General features: G+C 41.4%; 1 protein-coding gene across 1 annotated transcript; it reads right to left on the bottom strand.

The window, feature by feature from the left end:
* Window positions 1–11004: 11004 nt before the first annotated feature.
* Window positions 11005–11949, bottom strand: OR9A18 (olfactory receptor family 9 subfamily A member 18). The gene has a single exon (NM_001390513.1). The coding sequence runs from the start codon at window positions 11947–11949 to the stop codon at window positions 11005–11007; it is 945 nt and encodes a 314-aa protein (NP_001377442.1).
* Window positions 11950–12777: the final 828 nt, after the last annotated feature.

Below are 12777 nucleotides of genomic sequence, written 5' to 3'. Positions count from 1 at the left end.
TCTTTCCTGCAAATTTATCGTATACAAATGGTTTAGGTGATTTACATCATCTTCTGGCCAGGACGCCTATTAACATTTTATGACTCTTGACAAAGGTTTGTCAACCATAAGACTTATTTTCTCTAAGAGTAATTATTTTAAGGTTTGGCGCCATCCTCCGAAGGTCTTAGATAAAGTTGCTTTCCTATAGCGCAGAGGTGCAGAGGGTTTACAACAAAGGAAAGAATTGATTACCTTAAGGGTCTAAAGTTGCTAACACCAAGGCCACTACTTATTTTTTCTACATACCAAGTATACTAATTAATACACATTCAAGGATACGATACAGGGGATGTGGAAACTTGGCAGCAAGCATTGGCTCATCAATGAAATCTTTTACTAGTTTTATTCTGACAGTTTCTAATTCTCTGAGAGGCTCTAAGCTTTTTGAATATCTTAAGCTTCCCAGGCTGGGAGACTGTAAACAATCGTATGCATAGCTGTAGGAGTCCAGGTAAACTTGCCAGGCCAGTTAGAGAGCAATCTGAGGGGTTTGGATTTAAACACTCCTAATGCCCAGGAACTTTATTAACTGGAGCTGTAAGTTAACTCTTTATCAGAGAGAGCGAGATGGTGGTGGGGGACAGCCCCCAGTAAAGTCAGAGGTAAGAGCACAAAGCAGTAAAGCAGGCAGACTCTGGTTTTGGGGGGTAGATGCTCAAGAATATCCAGGGGGACTCCTGAAGCTCGATCCCGCCTTTGCGTATGCCGAGCCTCCTTCCTCATGACCTTTGCCACAGGTGGAGCTCCTCACGCCGGCTCCCAGCACATAGTCTTGACTACATGAACCTTTGTTGGCAAAGTAATGTCTCGGCTTTTCAATATGCTATCTAGGTTGGTCATAACTTTCCTTCCAAGGAGTAAGCATCTTTTAATTTCATGGCTGCAGTCATCATCTGCAGTGATTTTGGAGCCCAGAAAAATAAAGTCTGACACTGTTTCCACTGTTTCCCCATCTATTTCCCATGAAGTGATGGGACCAGATGCCATGATCTTAGCTTTCTGAATGTTGAGCTTTAAGCCAACTTTTTCACTCTCCTCTTTCATTTTCATCAAGAGGCTTTTTGGTTCCTCTTCACTTTCTGCCATAAGGGTGGTGTCATCTGCATATCTGAGGTGATTGATATTTCTCCCGGCAATCTTGATTCCAGTTTGTGTTTCTTCCAGTCCAGCGTTTCTCATGATGTACTCTGCATAGAAGTTAAATAAACAGGGTGACAATATACAGCCTTGACGAACTCCTTTTCCTATTTGGAATCAGTCTGTTGTTCCATGTCCAGTTCTAACTGTTGCTTCCTGACATGCATACAAATTTCTCAAGAGGCAGATCAGGTGGTCTGGTATTCCCATCTCTTTCAGAATTTTCCACAGTTTATTGTGATTCACACAGTCAAAGGCTTTGGCATAGTCAATAAAGCAGAAATAGATGTTTTTCTGGAACTCTCTTGCTTTTTCCATGATCCAGCAGATGTTGGCAATTTGATCTCTGGTTCCTCTGCCTTTTCTAAAACCAGCTTGAACATCAGGAATTCATGGTTCACGTATTGCTGAAGCCTGGCTTGGAGAATTTTGAGCATGACTTTACTAGCGTGTGAGATGAGTGCAATTGTGCGGTAGTTTGAGCATTCTTTGGCATTGCCTTTCTTTGGGATTGGAATGAAAACTGACCTTTTCCAGTCCTGTGGCCACTGCTGAGTTTTCCAAATTTGCTGGCATATTGAGTGCAGCACTTTCACAGCATCATCTTTCAGGATTTGGACTAGCTCAACTGGAATACCATCACCTCCACTAGCTTTGTTTGTAGTGATGCTTTCTAAGGCCCACTTCACTTCACATTTCAGGATGTCTGGCTCTAGGTCAGTGATCACACCATCGTGATTATCTGGGTCATGAAGATCTTTTTTGTACAGTTCTTCTGTGTGTTCTTGCCTCCTCTTCTTAATATCTTCTGCTTCTGTTAGGTCCATACCATTTCTGTCCTTTATCGAGCCCATCTTTGCATGAAATATTCCTTTGGTATCCCTGATTTTCTTGAAGAGATCCCTAGTCTTTCCCATTCTGTTGTTTTCCTCTATTTCTTTGCATTGATCGCTGAAGAAGGCTTTCTTATCTCTTCTTGCTATTCTTTGGAACTCTGCATTCAAATGGGTATATCTTTCCTTTTCTCCTTTGCATTTCGCTTCTCTTCTTTTCACAGCTATTTGTAAGGCCTCCTCAGACAGCCATTTTGCTTTTTTGCATTTCTTTTCCACAGGGATGGTCTTGATCCCTGTCTCCTGGACAATGTCACAAACTTCATTCCATAGTTCATCAGGCACTCTATCTATCAGATCTAGGCCCTTAAATCTATTTCTCACTTCCACTGTATAATCATAAGGGATTTAATTTAGGTCATACCTGAATGGTCTAGTGGTTTTCCCTACTTTCTTCAATTTAAGTCTGAATTTGGCAATAAGGAGTTCATGGTCTGAGACACAGTCAGCTCCTGGTCTTGTTTTTGCTGACTGTATAGACTTTCTCCATCTTTGGCTGCAAAGAATATAATCAATCTGATTTCGGTGTTGACCATCTGGTGATGTCCATGTATAGAGTCTTCTCTTGTGTTGTTGGAAGAGGGTGTTTGTTATGACCAGTGCATTTTCTTGGCAAAATTCTATTAGTCTTTGCTCTGCTTCATTCCACATTCCAAGGCCAAATTTGCCTGTTATTCCAGGTGTTTCTTGACTTCCTACTTTTGCATTCCCATCCCCTATAATGAAAAGGACATCTTTTTTGGGTGTTAGTTCTAAAAGGTCTTGTAGGTCTGCATAGAACCGTTTAACTTCAGCTTCTTTAGCATTACTGGTTGGGGCATAGATTTGGATTACTGTGATATCGAATGGTTTGCCTTGGAAACGAACAGAGATCATTCTGTTGTTTTTGAGATTGCATCCAAGTATTGCATTTCAGACTCTTTTGTTGACCACGATAGCCACTCCATTTCTTCTGAGGGATTCCTGCCCACAGTAGTAGATATATTGGTCATCTGAGTTAAATTCACCCGTTCCAGTCCATTTCAGTTTGCTGATTCCTAGAATGTCGACATTCACTCTTGCCATCTCTTGTTTGACCACTTCCAATTTGCCTTGATTCATGGACCTGACATTCCAGGTTCCTATGCAATATTGCTCTTTACAGCATCAGACCTTGCTTCTATCACCAGTCACATCCACACATATCAAAACCCAACAGCCACCAAATCGCTTCTGTCAAAGCTTTCCTTCATCCCAATCCTAGGAGCCCCATCTTTTTCCCATGATCTCTGCATTCCACCTACCACATACTCTTTGACCATAATTATGGGGACCTGGGAAGAGGGAAAGATGAGGGAGAAACTGCCATGTACCCTAACCCCACAGCCTGTGAATGCCACAGACCCTTCCAGGCTCTCCACCCTGCATACATTCCAACTGTACTGCTCATTCATATATTCCCTTAGGTGCCAAATGCTAGCAGGGCACCTTCCCGACCTGCCTAAAGGGAGAGGTACAGGCAGAAGGAGCAATATACAGGGCTGACTCCCCCAAATATTAATAGTATATAAAAGTGAGGACAGCTGGATTGCTGAATAAAATAGCAAGTTAACATTTTAAATATTTATAATTACCTTATTAAAACTACTCCATTTAAAACAACTCCTGGTAAGAAAATTAAGTTTTACAGAGGAGTAGAAAATAAATTCCCTCTCACCAATGTACAATTCTCCTGACCATCTCATACATCTAAAGACTATGATTAATTTCTATTATGTCCATACAGAAATGTTCTATCATGCACATGCATATCTCTATAAATACCTCCACCTGTAACATGTACATTTGTACAGTAACAGCTTCTAAGTCATATTACATTTCTTAGCTGCTTTCCAATCAACTTCCAAAAAGTTGTATCAATTTATAATCTTGAAATGAGATTATATTCGGGTCGCCCAGACAGATTTCTATAGGAAGATGCAGGAAATTTTTATTCTCGTGTTCACCATATGACCTTCCCAGTAATCATACTAACATACAAGGAGACAGTAATTACATTATGAAGGGAAGAAACATCCCAGGGTTCCTCATCCCCATGGGAACTGTAATGACAGCTGCCCAAGACACTGCTGTCTCAACTACTGCGCCTCAGCCTCTGAGCTCCGAACGTGTCATCTCCTATCAAGACTGTTTGTAGTATGTGAAGCAAGGCTACTTGCACATGAGGAATGCTGAGGGAGGTAAGGTAGGTAGACGTTTCCTCTCAGAACCCTTATTGCAAAGCCAACTTCCCTGATTCAGAACATGGTTCATTGACCCTACATGTCCCTACAATGATATTTATGGACACAGGAGCCCAACAGACACTTCAAAAGTAGGAAGGAATGTACACTAACAAAACCCATTTGGAAAAATTTTGTCAATGTCTTACAGCTAAGGATATAGCTACTATGACACAGCAATTCTGCTCCCAGAAATTTACCTAAGAAATGAAAAGATACATCTTCACAAAGATGTCTGTTCTCATGTTCCTAGCAGTTTAATTCCTTACATCAAGGGACACAAAACAAATAGCCCCAACAAAAGAATGGTAGTGTCAATCTTCATTATTCACATATTCTGTATTTGCACATTCATCTACTCACAAAAACTTATGTGTAGCTCCAAAATCAGTATTTCCAAGCAGTTTCCAAGGTCATTAATCAACATGGGCATGTATGCTTGTAGCAGAAAACTGGAGTCACCTGGAGTACATGTTCTCAACTGAGGTTGAAGAAGGCACAACCCTGCCTCTTGTTGCAACTTCTATACTGTAAATCAATGTCTTTTGTGCTGTCCAATTAGCAACATATTTTTGACATTTGTTTGCATTTCGTTGGTGATTTTGCTGCTTAAGCTATTGTTGCTTTTCAGTTACCAAGACGTGTCTGACTCTTTGCGACCCTATGAACTGCAGCACACCAGGCTTCCGTGTCCCTCACCATCTCCTGGAGTTTGCCCAAATTCATGTCCATTGACTGTGTGATGTCATACAACCATCTCATCTGCTGTCACCCTCTTCTCTTCAATCTTCAATCTCCCAGTATCAGGTGTTTTCCAAATAACTCAGCTGTTTGCATCAGGTGGCCAAAGTATTGGAGCTTCAACTTCAGCATCAGTACTTCCAAAGAGTATTCAGGGTTGATTTCCTTTAAGATTGTCCAATTTAATGACTCTTAAGCATAATGCTTAAGCATAATGCTTAAGCATAATGTTTTTGCAAACCGTGCAAAATTCTTAAAGATATGGGAATACCAGACCACCTTATCTGCCTCCTGAGAAATCTGTATGTAAGTCAAGAAGCAACAGTTAGAATTGGACATGGAACAATGGACTGGGTCAAAATTGGGAAAGAAGTACATCAAAGCTGTATATTCTCACTCTGCTTATTTAACTTATATGCATACGAAATGCTGAACTGTATGAAGCACAAGCTGGAAGAAAGATTCAGGGAGAAATATCAAGAAACCTCAGATATGTAAATGAAACCACCTTTATGGCAGAAAGTGAAAAGGAACTAAAGAGCCTCTTGATGAAAGTGAAAGAGGAGAGTGAAAAAATTGGCTAAAACTCAACACTCAAAAAATGAAGATCATGGCACCTATATCCCACCACTTCATGGCAAATAGATGGGAAAATAATGGAAACAGTGACAGACTTTATTTTCTTGGACTCCAAAATCACTGCCGATGGTGACTACAGCCATGAAATTAAAAGATACTTGCTCCTTGGAAGAAAAGCTATAACAGACCTAGACAGCCTATTAAAAAGCAAAGACATTACTTTAACAAGAAAGATATGGTTTTTCCAGTAGTCATGTATGGATGTGAGAGTTCAACCACAAAGAAAGCTGAGCACCAAAGAATTGATGCTTTTGAACTGTGCTGTTGGAGAAGACTCTTGAGAGTCCCTTGGACTACAAGGAGATCAAACAAGTCAATCCTAAAGAAAATCAGTCCTGAATGTTCATTGGAAGGACTGATGCTGAAGATGAAACTCCAGTACTTTGGCCACCTGAAACAAAGAACTGACTCATTGGAAAGGACCCCGAGGCTGGGAAAGATTGAAGGCGGGAGGAGAAGGGGATGACAGAGGATGAGATAGTTCGATGGCATCACCAACTCAATGGACATGAGTTTGAGAAAATTTTGGGAGTTGCTGATGGACAGGGAAGCTGGGTGTGCTGCAGTCCATGGGGTGGCAAAGACTTGGACATGACTGAGTGACTGAACTGAACTGAAGCATAATGCTGAAATGCTTATCTCCTGGTGCGAAGGGCAAGAAGGCTGTTATGTGCCTTATGGGGAAAATAAGTTTAGATAAGTATTATACAAGCTTGATTATTTAAAATACGTGTTTGCTAAAATTCTTCAAGCATGAGTTACAAGCTATTGGCTGTGTGTCAATCTTCATAGATCAATAATACATATTAAGCAAGATGTCATTCAATAGAATGAAGCAAATTAGCAGCAGCAGCAGCATTGAATAGAAACAAGCATAAACCAAAGTTATATGCGGATTAGTTGACGAAAGGAAGACTTAATCAGTAAAAACTAATTTAGTTAACTGTCAATTACAAATTGGCGCTTGCCAAGGGTATTTGCCATCTGCTTCTGCAGAGATTGAACCCTGTGCTGCTGCAGCTGTTGACCTTCAACACCCCCTGAGGGAGTTCAGGGTGAGAGTGAGGCACTTTATACTCAGGGAATCTGGTGGAACAGGTCTTTTCTTGTTGTTCTTCAGTTGCTCAGTAGTGTCTGACTCTTTGTGACCCCATGGACTGCAGCCCACCAGGCTTCCCTGTCCTTCACTGTCTCCCACAGTTTGCTTAAACTCACGTCCATTGAGTCAATTATGCCATCCACCCATCTCATCCTCTATCGTCCCCTTCTTCTCCTGCCTTCAATCTTTCCCAGCATCAGGGTCCTTTCCAATGAGTCAGCTCTCACATCAGATGACCAAAATATTGGAGCTTCAGCTTCAGCATCAGCGCTTCCAATGAATATTCAGGGTGGACTTCCTTTGTGATTGACTGGTCAAGAAATGCCTGGAGTAACAGAAAATTTTGGCCTTGGAGTACAAAATGAAGCAGGGCAAAGGCTAACAGCGTTTTGCCAAGGGGACAAGTCTTTAGATACATATTTTCAGGAACCAATTTCAAGATCCCAATCCTTGCATCTCTTCATATTTAGGAAAGCACTAAATCCCTTCACGGTGACATTAGATCCTCGTGACTAGCAAAAAAACCTTTTGTAAGGTAAGCGTTTGATTGCATTGAGCAGCCCCTTCACCAAAATCTTATTTAATGACCTTCCTCCATGGCATCTTTGGCACAGTTTCTCAGACCTATCTGAAGTGCTAACTCCTGGGCTTCAGTCCTCATTTTGCCCCAAACAAAACTCACTGACAACTCTCAAGTTGTGTATCTTTTTATTCAACATAGCCAAGAAACGAGGTATTGAGGCAAGGAACACAATTTTATCTGGAAAGCCGGTTGACCAAGAAGATGGCAGATTAATGTCTCACAATAGCCATTTTGAAGGGGTGTGGATGCCAGGTTCTTTTATACGACCGTGAGGAGGAGGACTTGAGGAAGTAAAGACAATTACCTTGCAAATATCTCCTGAAATGAACATCTACAGCATAGTTTCATTCCATCCTGATGTGCTTCTATGACTTTGTCAGTTCAGAGTTTGAAGGATTGAGAAAAGAAATAACTCCTGAAATCATCACGGAAACCACCGTATTGTAATTGGATGTAAGCTGTGTTCTGTGCCAGTTTTGTCCACATCCTGAAAAATCTGCTGTATATTAACAGTTTTAAGAAAGTATTTCTGGGAATCTCTGTTGGTCCACTGGTTAGGACTCAGAGCTTTCAATGCCAGGGTTTCCAGGTCAATCCACAGTTGGGGAACTAAGATCCTGCAAGCCCATGATGCATACAAAACAAAAGAAAGTTTGCCTTGTGAATCCCACCCAGACATGGTTACTTCTTTTCTTTGTATCCACTGGACACAGGCTTCATTTGGATTATATGCATTTTAAAGTTGTTACTTGTTTTATGTATCACTTCAGGGGTGCTGTTGAGAATCTGTGCCTATCAAGGACATTGTCATAAGACAATTTAACACAGAGTATTGAATCATTCCCTTATTTCTGGGGAGCTGGCTTCCTAGTGTGGATTATCCACTATCTTCAACTTTATTCTTGTGATAAAAGTCTTCCTCCATTTGTGCTTTTAGTGAATGTGTCTCCTCTAAGCACAAAAAAACCCTGCCAGCCTCAACTTGATGACCTTAAGTTCTGACATTATATTTCTATTTGTGATCACATGCCATGAGAGATGAGAGGTCCCAACAAAGGAAGAGGATCAGGACTTTCATCCCTATGTCCCATCTATCCTACACAGTCTCCATCTGGGGATCACAAAACAAAAAAGCAGCGGAAATTTAGAGACAACATCCTCTATATTCGGAGGTCCCAAATCTCTAGTTGCAGCAAGGAGCCAGACCTTCAAATTAGATAGTCTGTCCCTCAGACCAAACTGCCATCATCTCAGCTTCATAGAGAAATTTGTAAAATTTCCAAAAATGTATCTGTTTGTCTATGACTTTTCTATTTTGTCCAGAGCCATAGGGTAAGAAAACTGCTAGAAAATGCCAAACCAGGGGGTACTATGTTCCTTAGTCACCAGGCTCCTTGCTCACTAGATGCATACATTTGCTCAACTGACCCCCTTTAGTCTCATTGCTTGTATGACAATACATACAAAGTCTCATTCTCTAAACTCTCTAGGCTGTATTTCTATTTCTGTTGGCTTCCATCAGTATCCCCAAATCATATCACATTTGTACTTATCATTTTAACATCAAAATTCCACATTAGAATTAAGTACCTTGAAGGCACGTTATTCAGTATTCTAGTATCACAACCAGTGACAAGAAGAGAGTCTGACAAAATGTGTACTCTATAAATATTATTCAGTGAATATATCAGTTAGTAGATTAAAGAACAATACAATAGATAAAGAATATTCAACCTGACTATCTTTCCCTCCACTCACTCTTTTCTAAAGCATTGTCCAGTCAACTTGTAATTTCTCTTGCCACAGATCCTTCACAAACTGAGAAGTGGTATAAAGAAGAGATGAAGAGGGAGCAGGGTTGTTTGTCTCTCACCCAGCACTGCACATCCGCACCCTGCTCTTTGCTATGCAGGGATGATATGAAGTACAGCTGATCTACTCTGCAGCTGCCTCACTTTACTCCTTGTTTGAGAAGCCAGCCCACCTCAGGCTTCCCAAAGAGATGCTTTTCTATTCTCTCCTTCAAGAGAAGAATCACTTGGAAGACATTCATTTCAAGAGAAGGGGAAGCACTAAAATGTCTTCTGCCCTTCAGGTATCAACCGCCACCCCTACATGGCTAGTACAAGGCAATGCTTGGGAGACAGCCTGATTCTGTTGTCTTCACTCATAATGAGGAATAACTAGCCAAGTGCACAAACTTAAAGTACAGAAATAATGGTCCTAAGAGGAATCAGGTTGTTTCCCTGTCTCTCATTCTCTCTGCCTCTTTCCTCCTCTTCCTTGTCTACCCCCAAGGATAGTTATTCACTGAGGAAAAAATTTGCACAGGTTCAGGACACACTGGGGATATAGTCAAGGAAAAGCTGAAAAAACTTCCACTCTTCCCACCTGAGGCTAATCAAGTTGGAGACCATGGATGTTTTGTGCAGTGGGCAAAATTGAAAGCTCCCAGTCAGGAGCTTCTCAACACCCAGGCCGCCTTACTCCCTGGACCTTCCTTACCCACTACCACACATTCCCAGCTGTCAAAATCAGCCAACGCAGCTGCTATGTGCTTCTCCCTGACTACATGGAGCCCTACAGAGCCTAAGCCACCCTCAAGCTGTGAACTCACCAGTGGATTCAAGACACTTGTCAAAAACCTAGTGGCCAAATGGACTTATGTCCAAATTCTCTCTTCATTTCCAGGGTTATAAGAAGCCCATCTCTCCCAGATGATCTCTGCCCTCTCTGGACACACACTCTCAGTCATCTTTATGGATCCAGGTCATAGATTCAAAGAGAGGATCTGCCACCTACTCTACCACCAATGTGCTAATGCCATGACCCATTCCCATCTCTCCAACATGCATGCATTCCAAGTGGGGTTGTTCAGCCATATGTTTCCCTCTAGGTCTTCAAAGGTGATAGGGTTTTGGAGCCCTGCTCAAAAACCTCAGCTGCTTGGATTGAGGGATAAAGGTTTAAAAAATATTCAAAATTAATCCCAAAAGTGCTACATAAAAGTGAGAATGGCTGAGATGCTGAGGAAAATTGCAAAATCACGTCTGAAATATTTATTACATTTGGAAAAACAACTTTTTATTTGTTATTATATTTTTGGCCATGCTGGGTCTTTTTGCTGCACACGGGCTTTTGCTAGTTGTCGAAGGCAAGGCTACTCTCTAGTTGGGGCTCAGACTTCTCATTGTTTGGCTTCTCTTTGCAGAGCACAGGCTTTAGGGTACACAGGCTTCAGTATTTGTGGTACACAAGCTTAGTTGCCCATGGCACGTTGGATCTTCTGGGCCAGGTATTGAAACCATTTCTCCTGCATTGACAGGTGGATTCTTTACCACTGGACCATCTGGTAAGTCCTATTAAATTTATTTTGTACGGTGTATTTTAACTAGAATAATGTGTATAAATGAATGTATCTACTGTAACTACAATAATGTGTATAAATGAATATATCTACTGAAAAATAAGGAAGTGATTATTAAAAGCTAAAAGTTACATCATAGACCATAAACTACTTGATGATGAAAATGACTATTGCAGATTTGAATCAGAGCTCTCAGCTTACTCAGGCCCAAGATGATGAATCCATGGTGGTCCTGACAACAGCTAAGCCTTGAGGAGTCGATAGCAGCTTTTCATGGCATCTCGAAACACCTCTCTGAATTTGTCATTTCGGAGGGTGAAGATAAAGGGGTTCAGACATGGGGTTATGACTAAAACCATCAGTGATGCTACCCTGTTGTACTCAGCGGCCTGCGTTTGCTTTGGTTTCACATAGAGGAACAAACAGCTGCTGTAGCCGATCACGACACAGGTGAAGTGGGAGGCACATGTAGAGAAGGCTTTCCACTGGCCAGATCCTGAAGGGATCTTGAGGATGGTGGAGATGATGTAGGTGTAGGAGACAATTGTAGGGATCAAAGAACCAAAAAGTACAAAAACAGCCATTAAAAAAAGAATAAATTCTGTGAAAAGGCTATCATCACATGATAGCTTGAATAACTGTCCTCGGTCACAGTAAAAATGGTCTAGCACATTTGATTTGCAGAAAGTAAGATGAAACGTGGCATAGACTGGCCAGATTTGAAACAGGAAGCCAAACACCCAGGACACAATTACCACCCAGAGACAGGTGTGGCTGTTCGTAATGATGGTGTACCGCAGAGGGTTACAGACAGCCACATGACGGTCCACAGCCATCACAGCAAGTAATATGAACTCCGAAGTTCCCAAAGACAGGTACAAATACAGTTGTACACAACAGGCAGTCAAGGATATTGCCTGCATCCCAGGAAGTAGCAGACCCCAGAGCATCAAAGGGACAGTCACAGTTGTGGTCAGCATCTCTAGGACAGAGAGGTGACCCAGGAAGAAATACATGGGGGTCTGCAGACGTTTATCAACACAGACAATCACAATAATGAGGATATTTCCCATCACTGTCACCAAGTAGAAGAAAAAGAAAGTGGCAAAAAGAATATTGTGCAGTTCTTTAGAGCCAGGGAAGCCAAGGAGATAAAATTCCGTGGTGCTAGAGTAATTTTTCAACATTTAGCTGGGTGCTTCTGCTCTTTTTGAAATCTGGAGGGGAAAGGAGAGACAACGGGCTGTTAATTTCAATGCACTAAAGACATTCACAGGTTGACAAGATATTATCTCTTGCTCTTTCAGGCTCCACAGAATGACCAGCTGGGTTCATATTTCACTATTCTCTGTACAAAGTTGATGTTAAATTTTTATAAACAACATGTGGGCTTCCCTGGTGGTTCAGTGGTAAAGAATATTCCTGCTATTGTGGGAGAAACAGGTTAGATAGTGGATCCAGGAATATGCCCTGGAGAAGAAAATGGCAACTCACTCCTGTATGTTGTCTGGGAAATACCACAGAGGAGTCTGGTGGGCTACAGTCCATGGGGTCACAAAGAGTTGGACACAACTTAGTGACTGAACAATAACAAATATATAATATATGAAGATAAGTGTGTATCTCCAGTAAGATAAGAAATAATCACCAATATCATTCAATGCATAAGAACAAACCAAGAATCACTCTTGTCTCTCAATTTCCTGGACATTTGGACTCCAACTCTGCCACCATCCCTGACCACCTTGTCTACTTCCCTGACCATGACATATTCATTTACAGCACGACCCCTTCATTCTGAGTGTCCTAATCTGTCTTCTTACATCCATGCCCTGAGATAACTGCTGCATCTCAATAGCTACAAGAAAGTATTCCTAGTCAATCTCACTGAGACATGGTTCCTTCTCCTTCCTTCCTCCCTCTGAATGCAGATTCATTTGCCTTATCTTCCCTTTAAAGATTTCAATTCAGTTACCTGTATCATTTCTGCCTCTTTGAAAGGATGACAGGCAGGG

The sequence above is a fragment of the Bos taurus genome, chromosome 4 (assembly GCF_002263795.3).
Source record: "Bos taurus isolate L1 Dominette 01449 registration number 42190680 breed Hereford chromosome 4, ARS-UCD2.0, whole genome shotgun sequence".
Classification (NCBI taxonomy): Eukaryota; Metazoa; Chordata; class Mammalia; order Artiodactyla; family Bovidae; genus Bos; species Bos taurus.
The sequence above is the reverse complement of the archived record's forward strand: the minus strand, read 5'-3'. Positions and strand labels throughout refer to the sequence as shown.